Source organism: Pseudonaja textilis, chromosome 3 (assembly GCF_049901715.1).
Source record: "Pseudonaja textilis isolate UNSWEBS1 chromosome 3, rPseTex1.2, whole genome shotgun sequence".
Lineage (NCBI taxonomy): Eukaryota > Metazoa > Chordata > Lepidosauria > Squamata > Elapidae > Pseudonaja > Pseudonaja textilis.
Window position 1 is genome coordinate 193,786,651 of NC_141992.1, and position 26,929 is coordinate 193,813,579.

At 43.8% G+C, this 26,929-nt stretch overlaps 2 protein-coding genes across 2 annotated transcripts in view; both read right to left on the bottom strand.

Annotated features, from left to right (window-relative positions):
* The window catches only part of COL22A1 (collagen type XXII alpha 1 chain), a 257,920-nt gene that overhangs the window by 221,071 nt on the left and 9,920 nt on the right, over positions 1–26,929 (bottom strand). Inside the window, exon 3 of the mRNA XM_087931748.1 lies at positions 104–270. The gene's annotated coding sequence lies outside the window, so the exon portion shown is untranslated. The remainder of the gene's footprint in view (positions 1–103; positions 271–26,929) is intronic.
* LOC148126469 (uncharacterized) overlaps positions 5,300–26,929 on the bottom strand; it is a 77,558-nt gene continuing 55,928 nt past the window's right edge. Inside the window, exons 3-7 of the mRNA XM_087931759.1 lie at positions 24,975–25,049; positions 20,536–20,610; positions 16,119–16,193; positions 15,837–15,911; positions 5,300–5,717 (exon numbers count right to left, since the gene is read on the bottom strand). Of these exons, the coding sequence (XP_087787885.1) occupies positions 5,509–5,717; positions 15,837–15,911; positions 16,119–16,193; positions 20,536–20,610; positions 24,975–25,049 (509 nt within the window). The 3' untranslated portion in view covers positions 5,300–5,508. The remainder of the gene's footprint in view (positions 5,718–15,836; positions 15,912–16,118; positions 16,194–20,535; positions 20,611–24,974; positions 25,050–26,929) is intronic.

Below are 26,929 nucleotides of genomic sequence, written 5' to 3' on the forward strand. Positions count from 1 at the left end.
TGCTACCTTTTGTGAAGTTCTGAATTCAGGTATGGTGCACTGTTTCATACTGAAAAGTTAAGTAGACAAAGAAGTATAACAAAATAACAGAGATGGAAAGAACCTTGGAGGTCTTCTAGTCCAACCCCCGGGTCAAGCAAGAAACCCTACACCATTGCAGATAAATGGTTGTCCAATCTCTTCTTAAAAATTTCCAGTGTTGGAGCATCCACAATTTCTGGAAACAAGTCATTCCATTTATTAATTGTTCAATTGTAGTACAGTTCTTGCCTGATTAGAAGAGAGAGAAATTATTTGGAGAAGAATTATGTTCCAGCTTGATTACTAGCATGCAGCTTAAATTAAAAGTAGGAATTGTTTGGAAAGCTATTCAGTCATCCTCTCTCCAGGTTATTTTGTTCAAATCTATTGGGCACCACTAATTGTAGGAATCTATTATGAGTCATGAGGTTCTCCATTAGCTGACAAGATTTGTCTGCAAGATTTCTAAAACATTAGACACTGCCTTGACTTTGTTTCTTGAAAGCTAAGGGTTGCATGCATCTCCTTGTGCTATTTTTATCACCTAAGGCCATTCAAAGATTTGATGGTCCCAATGGCACACTGCACCTAAGGATTCAAAGGAGATTTGCAACCGATCACATGGAAAGAACATTGCTGAAATCCATCCAATTCTGATTATTCAGTCTACTGATACGCTGCAATGGTCATATGTGCTAGGAGAGTCAGTTCTTCAGTGCCATTGTTCATCCGAACAGCCTCTAAACAAATGGCTACAACTCTTTGTAGCTGGTTCAAAAGGTAGCAGCATGGTTTCTAATGGGACAACTCCAACAGGACAGAAACATATTTATGTTGAAGTTGCTGCATTGGTGGCCACTTGGCTTCTGGGTCCAATTTAAAGTAATAATGAGTGCTTTTGAAAACAACAACAGCAGGTTGTATCAGCAAAATTTGCAAAAAAAAAAAAAGTAGAATTTCCCTGGCAATGTTTAAATGACCATCCTCCTGGAGGATCGATGGGCATTTCATTGAGTGTATAGTGCCATCTTCTGGACACCATACAACAATGCAGCTCACCTGGATCTAAGTTGTGACCTTTCATAGAGTAGAGTAGAGTAGAGTAGAGGAGAAGAGGAGAGGAGAAGGGAAGGGAAGGAAGGGAAGGGAAGGGAAGGGAAGGGAAGGGAAAGGAAGGGAAAGGAAGGAAGGAAGGAAGAGAAGAGAAGAGAAGAGAAGAGAAGAGAAGAGAAGAGAAGAGAAGAGAAGAGAAGAGAAGAGAAGAGAAGAGAAGAGAATTCTTTATTGGCCAAGTGTGATTTCATGGATCACAAATTTAGAATAAAATGGAGTAGAGTAGAGTAGAGTAGAGTAGAGTAGAGTAGAGTAGGGTAGGGTAGGGTAGGGTGGGGTGGGGTGGGGTGGGGTGGGGTGTAATGGAATGGAATGGAATGGAATAGAATAGAATAGAATAGAGTGGAATGGAATGGAATAGAATAGAATAGAATAGAATAGAATAGAATAGAATAGAATAGAATAGAATAGAATAGAATAGAATAGAATAGAATAGAATAGAATAGAATAGAATAGAATAGAATAGAATAGAATAGAATAGAATATAACAGAGTAGGGATTTTGGAGGTCTTCTAGTCCAACCCCCTGCTCGAGCAGGAGACTCTTAAAAGCCTCTGGTGATGGAGCACCCACAACCTCTGAAGACAAGCCATTCTGCTCAATTGTTCTCACCATTAGGAAATTTCTCCTTAGTTCTGGGTTGGTTCTCCTCTTAGTTAGTTAGTTAGTTAGTTTCCATCCATCTTGTCTTGCCTTCTAGTGCCTTGGAGAATAGATTGACCCCGTGTTCTTTGTGGCAGCCCCTCAAATATGGGAACACTGCTATTATATCTCCCCTAGTCTTTCTTTTCATTAAAGTAGACAAACCCAATTCTTGCAACCATTCTTCATATGTTTTATCCTCCAGTCGCTTAATTATATTTGTTGCTCTTGCCTGCACTCTTTCCAGAGTCTCAAAATCTTTTTTATAATATGCTGACCAGAACTTGATGCAGTGTTCTAAGTGCAGTCTTACTAACACTCTCTGAAGTGGTACTAGAACTACATGTACTATTAGTACTATTACTACTATTCAGTAGAACTATGTACTTATTACGTACTATTGTGGTACTACAACCAAAACTATCCTTTTTATCATTTTGTAAGCTGCTAAGAGTGCTTTCAACAGTAAGATAGGTCCTGTCAGATCCGTGTATCTGTTATTTCTTCAGTGGAAGAAGAAAAGGGGGGGGCTGATAAAGAAATCTTTTCTTGATGTAACCTGAATATATTTAATCTTATATCAAATTTGTATAACCCACACATGATACAATGGGGGGAGAAAAGCCAGATGGCCGGAACCAATCACCTCTGAGAGGCACAGCCAGGAGATGAGAAGATAACACAAAATTAAACAAAATATCTCTCTGCAAGTTCAGCGCCTTCCTATTTTTATTTGTACTTCAGTTAACCAAGTGGACAACTACTCTGAATCTTCTAACTTCTCAGGATGCTACTGTGGATCTGCCTTCCTTCAAGAAACATGGCCTCCTTTGAGCAGATCAGCGCATGAGTAGCTCTCTCCAAAACTATCTTGTGGACTAAAGGTTTCACAAGATACAAAAGTCAGAATAAACAAGGGAGACAGATCGAGGGTTGATCAAACACGGCAGTAGGGTTTCTGGTACAAAACTACGAACAGGAACAGCAGGACAGATGATTCCAAGGGATGCCTTGAGTCATTAGTCAACAATTCCTGCAAAGGAAAGATCTCCTTACTGATGACTTTAAGTCCAGAAATTCCTCAAACCTGTGAGAATCCGGGACAGAATAGTCTTGCCACCCATAAAATCCCTTTCTCCTTGATAGGTGTTCATAAAAAAAGATCTTCACAGATCAATCCCTTGGTTCTGATTAATTTTCAACAATAGGTCAAGAGTATGCTGATTGTTAGAATCTTAAGCGGGAAATTGTTTTTGTCTAACATGAAAGAGGAGGTGAGAAGATCAATCAGGGTCCCCCAAAAATCCTTCATTAAAGGATAACAGATTATTTAGGGCTGTGAGAAAATTCAGAAATCCAGAGGAAAAGGAAAATTTTCCAGACAAGGATGAAAAGCAGTTGCAAAGGAAGAACAAGGATCCTTTCCAGGGTGGGTGGCATCAAGTGGCTTCATTCAGAAGAAAACTAAGGGAGTTTCTCAGGGCTGTATTCAGTCACCACTCAACAAATCTGTGTTTCTGAATTTCTTCTTGTGGGTCTACAAACTTCTTAGAGGAGATTCAACTTGGCCTGAAATATCAATAACTTCATCTACAGAATCAAAAATATTGGAAATATGGAGAATCCAGAGAGAACGGTTTTTTCTAACCCCAGGCAATGTAGGAGTCCACCCCTAAAATTCACTAGGAAAACAGTAGATCAATATGAGCATAAGCTATGTGAAGTAAGTTTTATGTCGCAAACACATTGTGTTGCTGCTGCTGTTGTCATTCAGGAACATTCAAAAAGTGTAATCAAACTTTTTACACTTGGTGCACGAGAAAAAGTGGCAGAGGCGAAAGTGAAGGCTAACAGGCTTTACTGCAATAAAATAACGCAGCCATGGCTTTCCGCAAGCTAGCCATGCAACCGGCTGACAGAGAACAGCTGGTTCCGTTTGACAGCTGTCAAACAGAATCAGCCAATCAGGGAGGGCTCCGGCTCCCAGTCAAAAAGTAGACCAGAGTGAAGACTTTGGCTAGATGCAGAAAAACTGATTTTCAGAGCAATCTCGGATATACATACACTGACCATTAGAAATGTAATCAGGTCATTGTCTTTTGTCAAACACCAAAGGAGAGTTGGGAAAATGAAGTGGGGGAGGGTCTCAGAAATTCTTTCATCAGGGAAAAAAACCTACGAGAGGGGCCTTGGAGTCATTGTGGACTGTTACTTAAACCTGAGCCAGCTCTGTGCTGCAGCTTCCCAAAAAACAAACAAAATCCTAAAATGCATTAACAGAGGGATAGAATGAAGCTCATGGGAAGTATTATTAAGACTTTATAAAGCCTTAATAAGACCTCGCTTAGAATATTTCATCCAATTTTTATATTTATCACAATAAAAAAAAGATGTTGAGACTCTGGAAAGGAGAGCAACAAGAATGATCAGGGGGCAGGAGGCTAAAATGTCTGAAGAAGGATTGCTGAAACTGGGTGTGTCTAATTTACTGAAAAGAAGGACTAGGGGTGACATGATAGCAGTCTTCCAACATTTGAGGGGCTCCAACAAAGAAGACAGAGTTAACCTATTCTCCAAAGCACCAGAAAACCGGAGAAGAAACAATGGATGGAAACTAATTAAGGAAAGAACCAACTGAGAACTAAGGAGAAATTTCTTGACAGCTGGAACAATTAATCAGTGGGATGGCTGGCCTTCAGAAGTTGTGGGTGCTCTATTGCTGGACATTTGTAAGAAGTGATTGGATAACGGTTTATCTAAAATATTACAGGGCCTCATGCTTGGGCAGTGGTCCTCGCTTAATGACCAGGTCCTCCCTTAATGGCTGGTTGCTGAGCAAGTGCTTTTTGCCATTTTCCAAGGCCTGTGGAGCCCTAGAGAGGACAGGGTGAGGCCTGGGCAGGTGTCCATGTGACTGGCAAATCAAATGTAAGTGCTCCTCGCTTAATGGCTATTTGCTGGCATCATGACGATATGGCATGCGATCGTGGAGGTCCGTGATCGCAGCCGATATCTTTGCAATATCTTTGCTCTATTGCTGGACCTTTGTAAGAAGAGATTGGATAACTGTTTATCTAAAATATTACAGGGCCTCATGCTTGGGCAGGGGGTTGGAGTAGAAGTCTTCCAAAATTCCCTTCTAACTATGTCATTTTATTATTCTGAAAGACCTGGTGTTTCCATCCCCAGATTAAATGTAGAGATAGTTAAATTCCTTCTCCCGCTTCACCTTTGACAATCTTAAAACCTCAGCTTAAAATTAATCTTGTTGGATTTCCAAAGACAAAGGAATTTAAGAGAGATGTTTACCTGTCTTTGCTTATGCAAAATAAACATCGTGCACTGTGCAAAATGAATATACTGTGCACATTGTCTCCCTGAATAAATTTAGAGGATTAAGTTATGAACAGAGACGTGGCATTCATTCATTTGGCTCCTGGTAAAAAGAATGGTGCAGTTCCAATACAACCATGATTGTGTTCCAGAAAGTACTTTTTACCACTAACCTATTAGATATTTTTAATTTAAGGTTGGGACAATGGATAATGCTTCACAAACTGCAAATCCTCCATTTTCCTCGTGTCTCGCTTTAGTCATCATTTGGTGGTACACCAGTTGAGTCCGTCTCCAAGCCAGGAGACCCTTATGTCCCCCCTTCCAAACTATTGCAATATTTCAGTAAATCTTTTCATTCTCAGACCTTGTGTCTCCCCAAGCTGAATGGAACTACATCTATGTGGAGAGAGGAATGCAATGAGGTACCCCAAGGCTCTCCTTAGACTCGGTACACTTCAACATCTTCTTCAATGATTTGGATGAGCAGATAGATGGGGAATTCATCAAGTTTAGAGACGACGTTAAGCTGGCAGGAACAGCCAGCATTCCAGAAGAGCGGCTCAAGATCCAGATGAATTTCAATAGACTTGCACTCTGGGACCCATCTAACAAATGAAATTCAATGGTAAAAAAAAGCAAGGTTTTACAGTCAGGCAAGAAAAATCAAATGTACAGATACAGATTAGGTGAAACCAGGCGAAATTGAAGTAACTCCAAGAGGAATCTTTTAGTCCCAATGGACAGTTCCCTAAACCTGAGCCAGCCGTGTGCTGCAGCTGACATAAAACCCCAACACAATCCTAAACGGCATTAACAGAGGGATAGAATCAAGATCATGGGAAGTCTTATTAAGACTTTATAAAGCCTTAATAAGACCTCGCTTAGAATATTGCATCCAGTTTTTATGTTTGCCAGAATAAAAAAAAGAAGATGTTGAGACTATAGAAAGAAGAGCAACAAGAATGATCGTGGTGCTGGAAGCTAATACATTTGAAGAATTATTGCTGGAACTGGATATGTCTAATTTACTGAAAAGAAGGACATGATAGCTGTTGTAGAGCGGTGGTAAGACTCGGAGCGAACATCAACTGTAACTTTATTACAAGAATAAAGGGTTGCCACGGCTGCCGAGCTAACAGGGCAGTCAACTGGAGGCAACAGCTGATGCCATTTGACAGCTCCTTTTAGAGCCGGCTGTCAAACGGCATCCACCAATAGGAGCAGTCCGTATTCTCGCTTGAAGCGCGGACCAGAGTGAAGACTGTGGGTTAGTCTGTTGAATGTTACACTCCTTTCCCCTAGCATGGAGCATGTGTAGTCTTTAAGTTAGGCCGGGCACCTGCACAGGCGGCCGGATTGTCTCACTTCTGGTGGAGCTGCTGTGGGAAAGAAGTCCTCCGCTTGCTGGGCTGTTTCAGGATCCAAAGGGACTGGAGTCTCGGCTTTGGGCAACCCTGCGTGAGGAACTGGCGGCAATCCAGGTAGGCTTACTCGCTTGTAGTGTCTCGGGGAAATCTCTGCGTGTGTCAGCTGGTCTGTTTCACTTGGCATGCAACGAGGGTTGTCAGTAGCCACGCTCCAGCGCCTTCTTAGTTGGTCGATGTGCCTGCGTCAGGTGCGACCATCTTACAGCAAGACCCTGTAAGACTAAGGACCTGTTACTACGACAATTTGCCCTGGCACTCATAAGGGATGACCTGCATAATTGCGGGTATAGATCTGGTCATGTTGAGCAAACTCTCTTGCCTGGCTATCTGATCCCAGGGGTGTGTGACTGGGACATAATGAGGATGGAGCCTGTCTAGGGTGGTTCTCAGGCATCTGCCCATGAGGAGCTCTGCTGGAGACTTGTTAGTAGTGGCACAGGAGGTTGTGTGTTGGGTTAAAATGTACCTAGAAAGCTTAGAGTGCTAGTCTATCGAGCCAGACCTTTCCAGGGCCTCCTTAACTGACCTGACGGCCCTTTCAGCCATTCCATTACTATCAGGATGAAAAGGAGCTGTGAGGGCATGCCTGATCCCTAGGTTGGCTAAGAAAACCTCAAACTCACAGGAAGTAAACTGAGGGCTGTTATCAGACACAATGGTGTCAGGGAGACCTTGGGTAATGAATACCCTAGTTAGAGCCTTTGTAACAGCCTGTGAAGTTGTGGTGGTCAGTAAGGCCAGGTCTATCCATTTTGAGAAGGAATCCACCATTACCAGGAATGTTCACCCATGAATAGGGCCAGCTAGATTGATATGCAACCAGGACCAAGGGGCCCCAGAATCTTCCCACCTGCCTGGAGTAGATGTGGGTGGAGCAGGCCTGGTAGCCTGGCATGGCTGACAAGCATTCACCCAACTAGTCATTTGAGCATCCATGCCTGGCCACCATACGTAATTGCGAGCCAGAGCCTTCATCCTAACAATGCCAGGATGGCCTTCATGCAGGACTTTTCAAACTGAGCCCTGCAGCTTGGAAGGGATAACTACCCTCGTTCTCCACAGTAAACAGCCTGGCAAAGACTTGCTGGCGAATCTTGAAGGGCAGGAATTTGGGGGCATACGGAATTTCTGGCCACCCCATTCCCATCCAGTCCAGAACTTGGGCGATTACCTTGTTCCGTGAGGAGTGGGCAGCGATGTCAAGGGCATCGATGGGAAGATTGAGATCATTGATCTCAAAAATAGCATTAATTGGTGCAGGATCTTTCACAGGAACAGGCAGAGGGCAGAGACTGAGAGCGTCAGCGTGGCATAGGGTTTTGCCAGGACGATGAACCAGCGTATAGGAATAGGCAGCCAGAAATAAAGTCCACTTGGTCATCCTTGGAGACCAAATCTGAGGGGTTTGTTTTTCACCTGACAAAAGGCCTAACGGAGGCTTGTGATCTGTGATCAATTCAAAATGGTGTCCACATAGGAACTCATGGAATTTTTTGACAGAAGCAACTGCAGCCAAAGCCTGTTTGTCAGTTTGGCTGTAATTGCACTCAGCTGAGGAAAAGGTCCTTGAGAAAAAGGCAATTGGTGCCTCGAACCATTTGGCAGTCTATGACTTAAAACAGCCCCTGTGTCAAAAGGAGAAGCGTCTGCAACTAGATCTAAAGGCAGCTGTTGATTGAATTGTATTAGTACTTTGTTGGAAGTAAGTAATGATTTGACAGCATGGAAGGCATGGGCTTCCCTAGATCCCCAGTGCCAGGGGGATTGTTTGTCCAAAAGTCTGTGTAGAAGCTCTGCAACGGAAGCTTTGTGAGGCAGGAATGCAGCATGAAAGTTAAGAAGTCCCAAAAAGGCCTGGAGCTCAGTCTTGTTAGTAGGTGTGGGTGCCTCGTGGATAGCCCTGACTTTGGACTCAATTGGGTGTAAACCAGAGGCGTCAATTCTATAACCCCAAAATTCTACTTGTTTAGTGGCAATAGGGTGCTTGTCTTTTTTTAAATTGAGGCCATGCTGTCTGAAATGATCAAGGACTGCTCTGACTCTTTGCAGTAATTGGGGCTTGTCAATGGCCGAAATTAAAAGGTCATCGAACTAGGGGACTACGCCTGGGAGTCCTTGGAGAAGTCTTTCCATTAAGGATTGGAAAATACCAGGGGCTACGCTTACGCCAAACTGAAGGCGCCTGCATTTGAAAGCGCCCCTGTAGTCTGCAGTTCTGCGGCTGTGTCATCTATAGGGAACTGTTGATAGACCTGTGCCATGTCTAATTTGGCGAAAATGGTTCCTGGCTCAAAAGAATGTAGAAGGTGTTGGATCACAGGGACTGGATAGGCGCTGATTTGCAAATATCTTTTCAATGACATCTTGCAATCAGCACAGATTCTCACGCTACCGTCTTTCTTTAGGGATGGAACTATTGGGGTCTCCCATTTTGCAAAGTCCACAGGCTCCAATACCCCTTGTTTGATTAATTTGTCCAGCTCACTGTCCAATTTGGGGCAGATTGCAAATGGTACCCTTCGAGGCTTTAAACGGATTGGTACTGCCTGAGGGTCCAAGTTACAGGATATTGGAGTTCCTGAGTAACACCCCAGCCCCTCGCTAAACATATCAGCATAGTCCTTGAACAAGGTATCCACTTCAGTATTTGAAATAGAGTGGATACCGGTTACGTGGAGGCCAAGGGCAGGGAACCAGTCTAATCCCAATAGGCTAGGGAGGGCACCATCCACTACAACTAAAGGCTAACTAACCTTTAAAATTTTTGAATTGTATAAAAAACTTGCCTTTTCCGAGGACTGGGATGATTCTGCCTTGGTAATCGCGGAAGGTCAGGTGGCAGTCGAGGAGATTCTTCTTTGTCAGTCTGGGAAGTAGCTTTTTTAGGGTGCCCCAGGAGATGATGGATAGTGCAGAGCCTGTGTCAACTTCCATCCTGCAGGGTTTACCTTCTATGGAGACAAAAACACTAATTTTGTTAGAGCCTTTGTTTGTCCGGTTGGCGTGATAACAGGTATAACAGTCTTCAACTTGCCTTTGAAAAATTGGGGTTGTCTGAGGCTTTTAGGCAAAAGTCTTTCCTGCTTGACAGACCCTGGCTAAATGACCCTTCCTTTGGCATTTTAGACAAATGGCATTCCTGACCTTGCAGGAGGCCCTAAGGTGGTTTCCCCCACAGCTGAGACAAATGGGCTGATGCCGGGGAGGTAGAAGGGGGTGTGGCCTGATTTCCCCTTGACTGTTTTTTTGCTGCCTGAGGCGATTTACATCGTGAGCCCCTTCAGAGCCTTCTTCTAAGGATGCCTCATCGTAATGGATGGCTGAACTACTCTGGCTAATTGGATTCCCCTGAATTTCTGCTGCTGAAAGTGCAGATAGTTCAGCAGCTTGGGACTCTTCAATAGCTACTGCCAGGATTAAATCTCGTTTAACCAGTAGATGCCTCTGTAGCCTTAAATCCCTGACTCCACAGACTATTTGGTCTAATAGCATGTCCTCTAGATAGTCTCTAAACCCACAATGCAAAGCGGCTGTCTGTAGGGCAGCCATGTATTCACTAATGGTTTCTCCCTCAGCTTGAATTCCTCTCCTGAAAGCATGTCTTCTGGCAATTTGGGATGGCTTACGGGAATAGTGATTGGAAAGAATTTCCTGCAATTCTTCCCAAGGAACAGCCTTGACAGAACGTGGAGCTGCCAATGCTGTGGCAGTGTCAAATACTGCGGCTCTGCAAAAACTTAAAAAGTAGGACTTTTTCCTAGGGGCTGTAACATCAGCAAGGTCTAAAGCGTCTAGAAAGCAGTCAAATTGGCTTCTGTAGGACTCCCATGTCTCAGCCGTCGGTCTGAAAGGCAGGGACACAGGGTTCGAAGTAATTTTGCTTCGGTGGTGCCGTTTCATCCGCAGGGAAATTGAATTTCGCGCCCACAAATAGTGTCAACAGCTATGACAGTCAGCTCTTAGTGACTTCGGCTCTTTTTGTAGTGACTGAGCTCAGCGATTCTACAGTATCATAAAATAAGAACAGCTGAGAAGAAAGGTAATAGAAGGAAGGAACGAAGGAAGAAAGGAAGGAAGGAAGGAAGGAAGGAAGGAAGGAAGGAAGGAAGGAAGGAAGGAAGGAAGGAAGGAAGGGCAAGAAAGAGGGAGGGAGAGCGAGAAAGAAAGAAAGAAAGAAAGAAAGAAAGAAAGAAAGAAAGAAAGAAAGAAAGAAAGGAAGAAAGGAAGAAAGGAAGAAAGGAAAGAGGGAAGAGAAAGTAAATGAGCTATATGAATAGATAGATAAATACAGGGAAGGAGGGAGGGAGGAAGAGAGAAAAAAAGGAGAGGAAGGAAGGACATAAAACCTGACTTCAGAAGACTTTGAAGCAGAACAGCAATCTACAGCTTGCCTGCAAGGGATCTTGGAGGTCATCTAGTCCAACCCCCTGCTCCAGCAAGAGATCCTTACAGAATCAAAGATTAGCAGAGGTAGAAGTGTGCGTGTGTGCGTGTGTGTGTGTGTTTATGTGTGTGTATGTGTGTGTGTGTATGTCTGTGTGTGGCTGTCAAAACACCAATCAACAACAATCAACAATCAAGATCATGTGAAGTCTTACTAAGAGTTTATAAAGCCTTAATAAGACCTCGCTTAGAATATTGCATCCAGTTTTTATATTTTCCACAATAAAAAAAAAAGAAGATGTTGAGACTCTGGATAGAAGAGCAACAAGAATGATCATGGTGCTGGAAGCTAAAACATCTGAAGAACGATTGCTCGAATTGGATATGTCTAATTTACTGAAAAGAAAGAAATGATAGCAGTCTTCCAATATTTGAGGGGCTCTAACAAAGAATTCAAGGTTAACCTATTCTCCAAAGCACCAGAAAGCAGGATGAGAAACAATGGATGTAAACTAATTAAGGAGACAACCAACCTAGAACTAAGGAGAAATTTCTTGACAGCTGGAACAATTAAATCAGTGGGATGGATTGTCTTCTGAAGTTGTGGGTGCTTTATTGCTGGAAGTTTGTAAGAAGAGATTGGATAACCGTTTATCTAAAATATTACAGGGCCTTGTGCTTGGGAAAATTCCCTTCCAACTATGTTATTTTATTATTGTGAAACAACTGGTATTTCCACCCCCAGATTAGATATACAGAGTTAAATTCCTTCTTCCCCCTCAGCTTTGAGGGAGCTTAAGACAAAAGCTATATTGGTTAAATCAAGGCAAAGTTTGACAGCAAATTTTTACAATTATCCTAGTGCCTCAAATGAGGTTATGATGCACAGAATTATATGATCTCTCCATCAAGTGAAATTCCATTATATCCCCCACATATACTCTGATTGTGGGTATTTTAATACTTGAAGTTGACTTATTGAAATGTACAGATCGTTAAATTCCTTCTTCTGCCTCAGCTTTGATGGAGCTTAAGACCTCAGCTTAAAATTAATCTTGTTGGATTTCCAAAGACAAAAGAATTTAAGAGAGATATTTACCTATCTTTGCTTATCCAAAACAAACATTGTGCACTGTGCAAAATTATTATACTGTCCACATTGTTTCTTGTTGAGAACGTACAGGAATAAATGATGAACAGAGACGTGGCATTCATTCATTTGGTTCCCGGTTTAAAAAAAATGGCACAGTTCCAATACAACCATGATTGTGTTCCAGATAGTACCTTTTGCCACTAACGCACTAGGTATTTTTTTTTTTAAGGTTGGGACATAAGTTAATGCTACATAAACTGCAAATCCTCCATTTTCCTCCTGTCTCGCTTTAGTCATCATTTGGTGGTACACCAGTTGAGTCCATCTCCAAACCATATAACCGTTCTGTCCCTTCCTTCCAGACTATTGCAATATTTCAGTAAATCTTTTTAATTCTCAGACCTTGTGTCTCTTCAAGCTCAATGGAACTACATCTATGTGGAGGGAGGAATGAAGTGGGGTACCTCAAGGAACTTTCTTAGGCTCTGTACACGTCAACATCTTCATCAAAGACTTGGATGAGGGGATAGATGAGGAACTCATCAAATTTCTTATGAACTTTATGGCTATGTTTTTCTATCTCCTACCCGATGGTTGGGGAGTGAAGTGCTGACCGGGATGTGACTCGTCCCTGAGAATTCTCCACATTCTTCTAAGGCAGCAGGCCCTAGCGAGGTCATCTAGTGGTATCAGGGAGAAGCCCACAATGTTTTGTGCTGTGCTCACCATCCTCTGTAATGTCTTTCTATCCACAGCTGTCGAGCCAGCATACCACACCATACAGGGGTGGGATTCAAATTTGTTAACAACCGGTTCTATGGACAGGGCCTAATTTGTGGGTGTGGCTTGGTGGTCATGTGACTGGGGTGGGAGAGGCCAGGTGGCCATGTGACTGGTAAATGAAATGTAAGTGGTCCTCGCTTAATGGCCAGGTCCTCGCTTAATGGCCAGTTGCTTAGCAAGTGCTTTTTGCCATTTTCCAAGGCCTGGGGAGCCCTAGAGAGGGCTGGGTGAGGCCCGGGCAGGTGGCCATGTGACTGGCAAACCAAATGTAAGTGGTCCTCGCTTAATGTCCAGTTGCTTAGCAACTGTTCTAATTTATGAATCACCTACACAGACCTACTAGGCATGGTTTTGGTGTTTTGACAGCCACACACACACACACACACACACACACACACACCCTTCTACCCCTGCTATTCTTTGATTCTTTAAGGATCTCTTGTTGGAGCAGCGGGTTGGGCTAGATGACCTCCAAGATCCCTTGCAGCCAGCTGTAGATTGCTGTGCTGCTTCAAAGTCTTCTGAAGTCAGGGTTTATGTCCTTCCTTCCTCTCCTTTTCTTCTCTCTCCCTCCCTCCTTCTTCCATATATTTTACTATCCATCCTTATATCTCATTTCCTTCCTTCCTTCCTTCCTTCCTTCCTTCCTTCCTTCCTTCCTTCCTTCTTTCCTTCCTTCCTTCCTTTCTTTCTTTCTTTCCGTTTCTTTCTGCCCCTTCCTTCTATTCCCCTTTCTTCCTTTCAGTTATTTTCTTTTTCCTTTTCTTTCTTTCCCTTTTCTCATTCTTTGCTTTCTTGTATCTTCCTCCTCTCTCACTTTCTTTCTCTCTCCCCTCTCTCTTTCCCTCTCTTTCTCTCTCTCTTTCCGTATTCCCTTCTCTTTCTCTCTCCCCCTCCCTCTCTCCCTCTTTCTCTCTCTCTTTCTTTCTGTCCCTTCCTCCTTCTCCCTCTCCTTCTAAAGCTAGGAAGCCCACCTGAAACACACAGGGCTGGGATTCTCCCAGTTTGTCCCTCTTCTATTGTACTCTGCCTATCAGAAAATACGCCTGCAGGAAAGGACTGTGCTTTGTGCAGGGTTTAAAAAATATGTGCAATCAACAGAAACAAACGAGGCAGCTTAGAAAAAAGGGAGCAACCCCAATTCTACAGTATCATAGAATAAGAACAGCCCAGAAGAAAGGTAATAGAAGGAAGGAAGGAAGGAAGGAAGGAAGGAAGGAAGGAAGGAAGGAAGGAAGGAAGGAAGGAAGGAAGGAAGGAAGGAAGGAAGGAAGGGCAAGGAAGAGGAAGGGAGAGCGAGAAAGAAAGAAAGAAAGAAAGAAAGAAAGAAAGAAAGAAAGAAAGAAAGAAAGAAAGAAAGAAAGAAAGAAAGAAAGAAAGAAACCAAGAAGAAAAGTGAAAGGAAGAAAGAGGGGATGGAAGGAAAGGACAGAAAGAAAAAGAAAAACAGGGAGAGAGGGAGGGGAGAGAAAGAGAGAGAAAGAGATGGAGAGGAGAGAGAAAAAGAGAGAGAAAGGGAGGGGGGAGACAGAGAAAGAGACGGGGGGAGAGAAAGAAGGAGAGAGAAAGAGAGAATCCTACCCCTGGCTGGCTGCCCCCCTCCCCCCACCATCTGGTTCAATAGTTTGTGATCCAATGTAAGAAGGATATTGAGGAACAAAGAGTGAAAGGGTGCAGAAGTATCCATTCAGAATTGAAAGTTGGGCTCCTGGGGAGAAGGAGCATCTTTGGGACTGAACCTCATATACTTTCCATGCAATAAGAAGCACCAGTTGGGCCTGGGAAGGGTCAGCAATCTGAAATGTTAAAGACTGCATGATTCTGCAGCCCTCAGTAGGGTGGTTTCTTCTTTCCTTCCTTCCTTCCTTCCTTCCTTCCTTCCTTCCTTCCTTCCTTCCTTCCTTCTTTCTTTCTTTCTTTCCTTCTTTCTTTCCCTCCTCCCTTCCTTTCTTCTGGGCTGTTCTTATTCTATGATTCTGAAGAACTGGGGCAGCTCTGAGCATCCTCTTGTTTCTAAGCTGCCTCTTTTGTTTCTGTTGATTGTATGTATTTTTTGAAGACCCTGCACAAAGCACAGTCCCTGCCTGCAGGCTTATTTTCTGAGAGGCAGAGCATAATAGAACAGAGCCAAACTGGGAGAATTCCACCCGTGTGTGTGTGTGTGTGTGTGTGTGTGTGTGTGTGTATGTGTGTGTTTCAGGTGGGCTTCCTATCTTTAGCAGGAGAGAGGGAAGGTGGAAGGGACAGAAAGAGAGAGAGAGAGAGAAAGAGGGAGAGAGGAAGGGGAGATAGAAAGGGGGGATACAGAGAGAGAGAGAGAAAGAGGGAGAGAGGGAGGGGAGATAGAAAGGGGGGATACAGAAGGAGAGAGAGAAAGAGGGGGGAAAGAGAGAGGGGAGAGAGAGAGAAAGTGAGAGAGAAAAAGAGAAGGAAGATACAAGAAAGCAAAGAACGAGGAAAGGGAAAGAAAGAAAAAGGGAGAGAGAAAGGAAGTGAAAGGAAGAAAGGGGATGGAAGGAAGGGGTAGAGAGAAAGGGAAAGAAAGAAAAAAATGAAAGAAAGAAAGAAAGAAAGAAAGAAAGAAAGAAAGAAAGAAAGAAAGAAAGAAAGAAAGAAAGAAAGAAAGAAAGAAAGAGAAAATAGAGAAGAGAAAGTAAATGAGATATATGAATGGATAGATAAATACAGGGAAGGAGGGAGGGAGGAAGAGAGAAACAAAGGAGAGGAAGGAAGGACATAAACCCTGACTTCAGAAGACTTTGAAGCAGAACAGCAATCTACGGCTTGCCTGCAAGGGATCTTGGAGGTCATCTAGTCCAACCCCCTGCTCCAGCAAGAGATCCTTACAGAATCAAAGAATAGCAGGGGTAGAAGTGTGAGTGTGCATGTGTGTGAATGTGTGTGTGTATGTCTGTGTGTGGCTGTCAAAACACCCAAAACATGCCTAGAAGCTCTGAGTAGGTTCGTCGAAAATTAGAACACTTGCTAAGCACCTGGCCATTAAGTGAGATCCTGGTCATTAAGCAAGGACCACTTACATTTGGTTTGCCAGTCACATGGCCACATACTTGGGCCTTGCCCTGCCCTCTCCAGAGCTTCCCAGGCCTTGGAAACTGGCAAAAAACAGAAAACATCAGTCACAAAACTGTGTGGGATATTGTAACTGGTCATATGTGTGTCTGTGTGTTTGTGTGTGTTTGTAGCTCTCAAAACACACAAAACAGGCCATGTAGCTCTGTGCAAGTCAGTCGTAAATTATAACACTTGCTAAGCACCAGGCCATTAAGCGAGGACCTGGTCATTAAGTGCGGACCACTTACATTTTATTTCCCAGTCACATGGCCACATGCCTGGGCCTCGCCGTGCCCTCTCCAGAGCTCCCCAGGCCTTGGGAACTGTGAAAAAACAGAGAACATAAGTGTGTGCAGGGGGTTGGAGTAGAAGTCTTCCAAAGTTCCCTTCTAACTATATCATTTTATTATTCTGAAAGACCTGGTATTTCCATCCCCAGATTAAATGTACAGATAGTTAAATTCCTTCTCCCCCTTCACCTTTGACGATCTTAAGACCTCAGCTTAAAATTAATCTTGTTGGATTTCCAAAGACAAAGGAATTTAAGAGAGATGTTTACCTGTCTTTGCTTATGCAAAATAAACATCGTGCACCGTGCAAAATTAATATACTGAGCACATTGTCTCTTTGAATGAATTTAGAGGAATAAGTGATGAACAGAGACGTGGCATTCAGTCATTTGGCTCCTGGTAAAAAAAATGGCACAGTTCCCATACAACCATGATTGTGTTCCAGAAAGTACCTTTTGCCACTAACCCACTAGGTATTTTTATTTTTTAAGGTTGGGACATAACTTAATGCTTCACAAACTGCAAATCCTCCATTTTCCTCCTGTCTCGCTTTAGTCATCATTTGGTGGTACACCAGTTGAGTCCATCTCCAAACCATATAACCGTTCTGTCCCTTCCTTCCAGACTAGTGCAATATTTCAGCAAATCTTTTTAATTCTCAGACCTTGTGTCTCTTCAAGCTCAATGGAACTACATCTATGTGGAGGTAGGAATGAAGTGGGGTATCTCAAGGAACTTTCTTAGACTCTGTACACGTCAACATCTTCATCAAAGACTTGGATGAGGGGATAGATGAGGAACTCATCAAATTTCTTATGAACTTTATGGCTATGTTTTTCTATCTCCTACCCGATGGTTGGGGAGTGAAGTGCTGACCGGGATGTGACTCGTCCCTGAGAATTCTCCACATTCTTCTAAGGCAGCAAGCCCTAGCGAGGTCATCTAGTGGTATCAGGGAGCAGCCCACAATGTTTTGTGCTGTGCTCACCATCCTCTGTAATGTCTTTCTATCCACAGCTGTCGAGCCAGCATACCACACCATACAGGGGTGGGATTCAAATTTCTTAACAACCGGTTCTATGGACAGGGCCTAATTTGTGGGTGTGGCTTGGTGGTCATGTGACTGGGGTGGGAGAGGCCAGGTGGCCATGTGACTGGTAAATGAAATGTAAGTGGTCCCTGCTTAATGGCCAGGTCCTCGCTTAATGGCCAGTTGCTTAGCAAGTGCTTTTTTCCATTTTCCAAGGCCTGGGGAGCCCTAGAGAGGGCAGGGTGAGGCCGGGGAAGGTGGCCATGTGACTGCCAAACCAAATGTAAGTGGTCCTCGCTTAATGGCCAGTTGCTTAGCAAGTGTTCTAATTTATGAATGACCTACACAGACCTACTAGGCATGGTTTGGGTGTTTTGACCGCCACACACACACACACACACACAGAAACAGACACACATACACATAGCCTTCTACCCCTGCTGTTCTTTGATTCTGTAAGGATCTCTTGCTGGAGCAGCGGGTTGGGCTAGATGACCTCCAAGATCCCTTGCAGGCCAGCTGTAGATTGCTTTGCTGCTTCAAAGTCTTCTGAAGTCAGGGTTTATGTCCTTCCTTCCTCTCCTTTTCTTCTCTCTCCCTCCCTCCCTCCTTCCATATATTTTTCTATCCATCCATATATCTCATTTCCTTCCATCTTTCTTCTTTCCTTCCTTCCTTCCTTCCTTCTTTCCTTCCTTCCTTCCTTCTTTTCTTTCTTTCCGTTTCTTTCTGCCCCTTCCTTCTATTCCCCTTTCTTCCTTTCAGTTATTTTCTTTTTCCTTTTCTTTCTTTCCCTTTTCTCATTCTTTGCTTTCTTGTATCTTCCTCCTCTCTCACTTTCTTTCTCTCTCCCCTCTCTCTTTCCCTCTCTTTCTCTCTCTCTTTCTGTATCCCCTTCTCTTTCTCTCTCCCCCTCCCTCTCTCCCTCTTTCTCTCTCTCTCTCTCTTTCTGTCCCTTCCTCCTTCTCCCTCTCCTTCTGGCTAGAAAGCCCCCCTGAAACACACAGGGCTGGGATTCTCCCAGTTTGTCCCTCTTTTATTGTACTCTGCCTATCAGAGAATAAGCCTGCAAGAAAGGACTGTCGTTTGTGCAGGGTTTAAAAAAATATGTGCAATCAACAGAAACAAACGAGGCAGCATAGAAAAAAGAGAGCAACCCCAGTTCTACAGTATCATAGAATAAGAACAGCCCAGAAGAAAGGTAATAGAGGAAGGAAGGAAGGAAGGAAGGAAGGAAGGAAGGAAGGAAGGAAGGAAGGAAGGAAGGAAGGAAGGAAGGAAGGAAGGAAGGAAGGAAGGAAGGAAGAGGAAGAAAGAAGAAAGAAGAAAGAAAGAAAGAAAGAAAGAAAGAAAGAAAGAAAGAAAGAAAGAAAGAAAGAAAGAAAGAACCAAGAAGAAAAGGGAGAGAGAAAGGAAGTGAAAGGAAGAAAGAGGGGATGGAAGGAAAGGACAGAAAGAAAAAGAAAAACAGGGAGAGAGGGAGGGGAGAGAAAGAGAGAGAAAGAGATGGAGAGGAGAGAGAAAAAGAGAGAGAAAGAGAGGGGGGAGAGAAAGAAGGAGAGAGAAAGAGAGAATCCTACCCCTGGCTGGCTGCCCCCCTCCCCCCACCATCTGGTTCAATAGTTTGTGATCCAATGTAAGAAGGATATTGAGGAACAAAGAGTGAAAGGGTGCAGAAGTATCCATTCAGAATTGAAAGTTGGGCTCCTGGGGAGAAGGAGCATCTTTGGGACTGAACCTCATACTTTCCATGCAATAAGAAGCACCAGTTGGGCCTGGGAAGGGTCAGCAATCTGAAATGTTAAAGACTGCATGATTCTGCAGCCCTCAGTAGGGTGGTTTCTTCCTTCCTTCCTTCCTTCCTTCCTTCCTTCCTTCCTTCCTTCCTTCCTTCCTTCCTTCCTTCCTTCCTTCCTTCCTTCTTTCTTTCTTTCTTTCTTTCTTTCTTTCTTTCTTTCTTTCTTTCTTTCTTTCTTTCTTTCTTTCTTTCTTTCCTTCCTCCCTTCCTTCCTTCCTTCTGGGCTGTTCTTATTCTATGATTCTGAAGAACTGGGGTAGCTCTGAGCATCCTCTTGTTTCTAAGCTGCCTCTTTTGTTTCTGTTGATTGTATGTATTTTTTGAAGACCCTGCACAAAGCACAGTCCCTGCCTGCAGGCTTCTTTTCTGAGGGGCAGAGCATAATAGAACAGAGCCAAACTGGGAGAATTCCACTGTGTGTGTGTGTGTGTGTGTGTGTGTGTGTTTCAGGTGGGCTTCCTATCTTTAGCAGGAGAGAGGGAAGGTGGAAGGGACAGAAAGAGAGAGAGAGAGAGAGAAAGAGGGAGAGAGGAAGGGGAGATAGAAAGGGGGATACAGAGAGAGAGAGAGAAAGAGGAGAGAGGAGGGGAGATAGAAAGGGGGATACAGAAGGAGAGAGAGAGAGAGGGGGAAGAGAGAGGGAGAGAGAGAGAAAGTGAGAGAAAAAGAGAAGGAAGATACAAGAAACAAAAGAAAGAGAAAGGGAAAGAAAGAAAAAGGGAGAGAGAAAGGAAGTGAAAGGAAGAAAGGGGATCGAAGGAAGGAGCAGAAAGAAAGGGAAAGAAAGAAAAAATGAAAGAAAGAAAGAAAGAAAGAAAGAAAGAAAGAAAGAAAGAAAGAAAGAAAGAAAGAAAGAAAGAAAGAAAAGAGAGAAGAGAAACTAAATGAGATATATGAATGGATAGATAAATACAGGGAAGGAGGGAGGGAGGAAGAGAGAAACAAAGGAGAGGAAGGAAGGACATAAACCCTGACTTCAGAAGACTTTGAAGCAGAACAGCAATCTACGGCTTGCCTGCAAGGGATCTTGGAGGTCATCTAGTCCAACCCCCTGCTCCAGCAAGAGATCCTTACAGAATCAAAGAATAGCAGGGGTAGAAGTGTGAGTGTGCATGTGTGTGAATGTGTGTGTGTATGTCTGTGTGTGGCTATCAAAACACCCAAAACATGCCTAGAAGCTCTGAGTAGGTTCGTCGAAAATTAGAACACTTGCTAAGCACCTGGCCATTAAATGAGATCCTGGTCATTTAGCAAGGACCACTTACATTTGGTTTGCCAGTCACATGGCCACATACTTGGGCCTTGCCCTGCCCTCTCCAGAGCTTCCCAGGCCTTGGAAACTGGCAAAAAACAGAAAACATCAGTCACAAAACTGTGTGGGATATTGTAACTGGTCATATGTGTGTCTGTGTGTTTGTGTGTGTTTGTAGCTCTCAAAACACACAAAACAGGCCATGTAGCTCTGTGCAAGTCAGTCGTAAATTATAACACTTGCTAAGCACCAGGCCATTAAGCGAGGACCTGGTCATTAAGGGCGGACCACTTACATTTTATTTCCCAGTCACATGGCCACATGCCCGGGCCTCGCCGTGCCCTCTCCAGAGCTCCCCAGGCCTTGGGAACTGTGAAAAAACAGAGAGCATAAATGTGTGCAGGGGGTTGGAGTAGAAGTCTTCCAAAGTTCCCTTCTAACTATATCATTTTATTATTCTGAAAGACCTGGTATTTCCATCCCCAGATTAAATGTACAGATAGTTAAATTCCTTCTCCCCCTTCACCTTTGACGATCTTAAGACCTCAGCTTAAAATTAATCTTGTTGGATTTCCAAAGACAAAGGAATTTAAGAGAGATGTTTACCTGTCTTTGCTTATGCAAAATAAACATCGTGCACCGTGCAAAATTAATATACTGAGCACATTGTCTCTTTGAATGAATTTAGAGGAATAAGTGATGAACAGAGACGTGGCATTCAGTCATTTGGCTCCTGGTAAAAAAAATGGCACAGTTCCCATACAACCATGATTGTGTTCCAGAAAGTACCTTTTGCCACTAACCCACTAGGTATTTTTATTTTTTAAGGTTGGGACATAGGTTAATGCTTCACAAACTGCAAATCCTCCATTTTCCTCCTGTCTCGCTTTAGTCATCATTTGGTGGTACACCAGTTGAGAGCATCTCCAAACCATATAACCGTTCTGTCCCTTCCTTCCAGACTAGTGCAATATTTCCGCAAATCTTTTTAATTCTCAGACCTTGTGTCTCTTCAAGCTCAATGGAACTACATCTATGTGGAGGGAGGAATGAAGTGGGGTACCTCAAGGAACTTTCTTAGGCTCTGTACACGTCAACATCTTCATCAAAGACTTGGATGAGGGGATAGATGAGGAACTCATCAAATTTCTTATGAACTTTATGGCTATGATTTCTATCTCCTACCCGATGGTTGGGGAGTGAAGTGCTGACCGGGATGTGACTCGTCCCTGAGAATTCTCCACATTCTTCTAAGGCAGCAAGCCCTAGCGAGGTCATCTAGTGGTATCAGGGAGCAGCCCACAATGTTTTGTGCTGTGCTCACCACCCTCTGTAATGTCTTTCTATCCACAGCTGTCGAGCCAGCATACCACACCATACAGGGGTGGGATTCAAATTTCTTAACAACCGGTTCTATGGACAGGGCCTAATTTGTGGGTGTGGCTTGGTGGTCATGTGACTGGGGTGGGAGAGGCCAGGTGGCCATGTGACTGGTAAATGAAATGTAAGTGGTCCCTGCTTAATGGCCAGGTCCTCGCTTAATGGCCAGTTGCTTAGCAAGTGCTTTTTTCCATTTTCCAAGGCCTGGGGAGCCCTAGAGAGGGCAGGGTGAGGCCGGGGAAGGTGGCCATGTGACTGCCAAACCAAATGTAAGTGGTCCTCGCTTAATGGCCAGTTGCTTAGCAAGTGTTCTAATTTATGAATGACCTACACAGACCTACTAGGCATGGTTTGGGTGTTTTGACCGCCACACACACACACACACACAGAAACAGACACACATACACATACCCTTCTACCCCTGCTATTCTTTGATTCTGTAAGGATCTCTTGCTGGAGCAGCGGGTTGGGCTAGATGACCTCCAAGATCCCTTGCAGCCAGCTGTAGATTGCTTTGCTGCTTCAAAGTCTTCTGAAGTCAGGGTTTATGTCCTTCCTTCCTCTCCTTTTCTTCTCTCTCCCTCCCTCCCTCCTTCCATATATTTTTCTATCCATCCGTATATCTCATTTCCTTCCATCTTTCTTCCTTCCTTCCTTCCTTCCTTCCTTCCTTCCTTCCTTCTTTCCTTCCTTCCTTCCTTTCTTTCTTTCTTTCCGTTTCTTTCTGCCCCTTCCTTCTATTCCCCTTTCTTCCTTTCAGTTATTTTCTTTTTCCTTTTCTTTCTTTCCCTTTTCTCATTCTTTGCTTTCTTGTATCTTCCTCCTCTCTCACTTTCTTTCTCCCTCCCCTCTCTCTTTCCCTCTCTTTCTCTCTCTCTTTCCGTATTCCCTTCTCTTTCTCTCTCCCCCTCCCTCTCTCCCTCTTTCTCTCTCTCTCTCTTTCTGTCCCTTCCTCCTTCTCTCTTTCCTTCTAAAGCTAGGAAGCCCACCTGAAACACACAGGGCTGGGATTCTCCCAGTTTGTCCCTCTTCTATTGTACTCTGCCTATCAGAGAATAAGACTGCAGGAAAGGACTGTGCTTTGTGCAGGGTTTAAAAAATATGTGCAATCAACAGAAACAAACGAGGCAGCTTAGAAAAAAGGGAGCAACCCCAATTCTACAGTATCATAGAATAAGAACAGCCCAGAAGAAAGGTAATAGAAGGAAGGAAGGAAGGAAGGAAGGAAGGAAGGAAGGAAGGAAGGAAGGAAGGAAGGAAGGAAGGAAGGAAGGAAGGAAGGAAGGAAGGAAGGGCAAGGAAGAGGAAGGGAGAGCGAGAAAGAAAGAAAGAAAGAAAGAAAGAAAGAAAGAAAGAAAGAAAGAAAGAAAGAAAGAAAGAAAGAAAGAAAGAAAGAAAGAACCAAGAAGAAAAGGGAGAGAGAAAGGAATTGAAAGGAAGAAAGAGGGGATGGAAGGAAAGGACAGAAAGAAAAAGAAAAACAGGGAGAGAGGGAGGGGAGAGAAAGAGAGAGAAAGAGATGGAGAGGAGAGAGAAAGAGAGAGAGAAAGAGACGGGGGGAGAGAAAGAAGGAGAGAGAAAGAGAGAATCCTACCCCTGGCTGGCTGCCCCCCTCCCCCCACCATCTGGTTCAATAGTTTGTGATCCAATGTAAGAAGGATATTGAGGAACAAAGAGTGAAAGGGTGCAGAAGTATCCATTCAGAATTGAAAGTTGGGCTCCTGGGGAGAAGGAGCATCTTTGGGACTGAACCTCATACTTTCCATGCAATAAGAAGCACCAGTTGGGCCTGGGAAGGGTCAGCAATCTGAAATGTTAAAGACTGCATGATTCTGCAGCCCTCAGTAGGGTGGTTTCTTCCTTCCTTCCTTCCTTCCTTCCTTCCTTCCTTCCTTCCTTCCTTCCTTCCTTCCTTCCTTCCTTCCTTCTTTCTTTCTTTCTTTCTTTCTTTCTTTTCTTTCTTTCTTTCTTTCTTTCTTTCTTTCTTTTCCTTTCCTTCCTTCCTTCCTTCCTTCCTTCTGGGCTGTTCTTATTCTATGATTCTGAAGAACTGGGGTAGCTCTGAGCATCCTCTTGTTTCTAAGCTGCCTCTTTTGTTTCTGTTGATTGTATGTATTTTTTGAAGACCCTGCACAAAGCACAGTCCCTGCCTGCAGGCTTCTTTTCTGAGGGGCAGAGCATAATAGAACAGAGCCAAACTGGGAGAATTCCACCCCTGTGTGTGTGTGTGTGTGTGTGTGTGTGTGTGTTTCAGGTGGGCTTCCTATCTTTAGCAGGAGAGAGGGAAGGTGGAAGGGACAGAAAGAAGAGAGAGAGAGAGAAAGAGGGAGAGAGGAAGGGGAGATAGAAAGGGGGATACAGAGAGAGAGAGAGAGAAAGAGGGAGAGAGGGAGGGAGATAGAAAGGGGGATACAGAAGGAGAGAGAGAAAGAGGGGGAAAGAGAGAGGGGAGAGAGAGAGAAAGTGAGAGAGAAAAAGAGAAGGAAGATACAAGAAACAAAAGAAAGAGAAAAGGGAAAGAAAGAAAAAGGGAGAGAGAAAGGAAGTGAAAGGAAGAAAGGGGATCGAAGGAAGGAGCAGAAAGAAAGGGAAAGAAAGAAAAAATGAAAGAAAGAAAGAAAGAAAGAAAGAAAGAAAGAAAGAAAGAAAGAAAGAAAGAAAGAAAGAAAGAAAAGAGAGAAGAGAAACTAAATGAGATAGATGAATGGATAGATAAATACAGGGAAGGAGGGAGGGAGGAAGAGAGAAACAAAGGAGAGGAAGGAAGGACATAAACCCTGACTTCAGAAGACTTTGAAGCAGAACAGAAATCTACAGCTTGCCTTCAAGGGATCTTGGAGGTCATCTAGTCCAACCCCCTGCTCCAGCAAGAGATCCTTACAGAATCAAAGAATAGCAGGGGTAGAAGTGTGAGTGTGCATGTGTGTGAATGTGTGTGTGTATGTCTGTGTGTGGCTGTCAAAACACCCAAAACATGCCTAGAAGCTCTGAGTAGGTTCGTCGAAAATTAGAACACTTGCTAAGCACCTGGCCATTAAGTGAGATCCTGGTCATTAAACAAGGACCACTTACATTTGGTTTGCCAGTCACATGGCCACATACTTGGGCCTTGCCCTGCCCTCTCCAGAGCTTCCCAGGCCTTGGAAACTGGCAAAAAACAGAAAACATCAGTCACAAAACTGTGTGGGATATTGTAACTGGTCATATGTGTGTCTGTGTGTTTGTGTGTGTTTGTAGCTCTCAAAACACACAAAACAGGCCATGTAGCTCTGTGCAAGTCAGTCGTAAATTATAACACTTGCTAAGCACCAGGCCATTAAGCGAGGACCTGGTCATTAAGTGCGGACCACTTACATTTTATTTCCCAGTCACATGGCCACATGCCTGGGCCTCGCCGTGCCCTCTCCAGAGCTCCCCAGGCCTTGGGAACTGTGAAAAAACAGAGAACATAAGTGTGTGCAGGGGTTGGAGTAGAAGTCTTCCAAAGTTCCCTTCTAACTATATCATTTTATTATTCTGAAAGACCTGGTATTTCCATCCCCAGATTAAATGTACAGATAGTTAAATTCCTTCTCCCCTTCACCTTTGACGATCTTAAGACCTCAGCTTAAAATTAATCTTGTTGGATTTCCAAAGACAAAGGAATTTAAGAGAGATGTTTACCTGTCTTTGCTTATGCAAAATAAACATCGTGCACCGTGCAAAATTAATATACTGAGCACATTGTCTCTTTGAATGAATTTAGAGGAATAAGTGATGAACAGAGACGTGGCATTCAGTCATTTGGCTCCTGGTAAAAAAAATGGCACAGTTCCCATACAACCATGATTGTGTTCCAGAAAGTACCTTTTGCCACTAACCCACTAGGTATTTTTATTTTTTAAGGTTGGGACATAAGTTAATGCTTCACAAACTGCAAATCCTCCATTTTCCTCCTGTCTCGCTTTAGTCATCATTTGGTGGTACACCAGTTGAGTCCATCTCCAAACCATATAACCGTTCTGTCCCTTCCTTCCAGACTAGTGCAATATTTCAGCAAATCTTTTTAATTCTCAGACCTTGTGTCTCTTCAAGCTCAATGGAACTACATCTACGTGGAGGGAGGAATGAAGTGGGGTACCTCAAGGAACTTTCTTAGGCTCTGTACACGTCAACATCTTCATCAAAGACTTGGATGAGGGGATAGATGAGGAACTCATCAAATTTCTTATGAACTTTATGGCTATGTTTTTCTATCTCCTACCCGATGGTTGGGGAGTGAAGTGCTGACCGGGATGTGACTCGTCCCTGAGAATTCTCCACATTCTTCTAAGGCAGCAATCCCTAGCGAGGTCATCTAGTGGTATCAGGGAGCAGCCCACAATGTTTTGTGCTGTGCTCACCACCCTCTGTAATGTCTTTCTATCCACAGCTGTCGAGCCAGCATACCACACCATACAGGGGTGGGATTCAAATTTCTTAACAACCGGTTCTATGGACAGGGCCTAATTTGTGGGTGTGGCTTGGTGGTCATGTGACTGGGGTGGGAGAGGCCAGGTGGCCAAGTGACTGGTAAATGAAATGTAAGTGGTCCTCGCTTAATGGCCAGGTCCTCGCTTAATGGCCAGTTGCTTAGCAAGTGCTTTTTGCCATTTTCCAAGGCCTGGGGTGCCCTAGAGAGGGCTGGGTGAGGCCCGGGCAGGTGGCCATGTGACTGGCAAACCAAATGTAAGTGGTCCTCACTTAATGGCCAGTTGCTTAGCACGTGTTCTAATTTACGAATGACCTACACAGACCTACTAGGCATGGTATTGGTGTTTTGACAGCCACACACACACACACACACACACACACACTTCTACCTCTGCTATTTTTGATTCTTTAAGGATCTCTTGCTGGAGAAGCGGGTTGGGCTAGATGACCTCCAAGATCCCTTGCAGGCCAGCTGTAGATTGCTTTGCTGCTTCAAAGTCTTCTGAAGTCAGGGTTTATGTCCTTCCTTCCTCTCCTTTTCTTCTCCCTCCCTCCCTCCTTCCATATATTTTTCTATCCATCCATATATCTCATTTACTTTCTTTTCTTTCTTTCTTTCTTTCTTTCTTTCTTTCTTTCTTTCTTTCTTTCTTTCTTTCTTTCTTTCTTTCTTTCTCTTTCTTTCTTTCTTTCTTTCTTTCTTTCTGACCCTTTCTTCCATCCCCTTTCTTCCTTTCACTTCCCTTCTCTCTCCCTTTTTTTCTTTCCCTTTTTCTTTCTTTTCTTTCTTGTATCTTCCTTCTCTTTTTCTTTCTCACTTTCTTTCTCTCTCCCCTCTCTCTTTCCCTCTCTCTCTC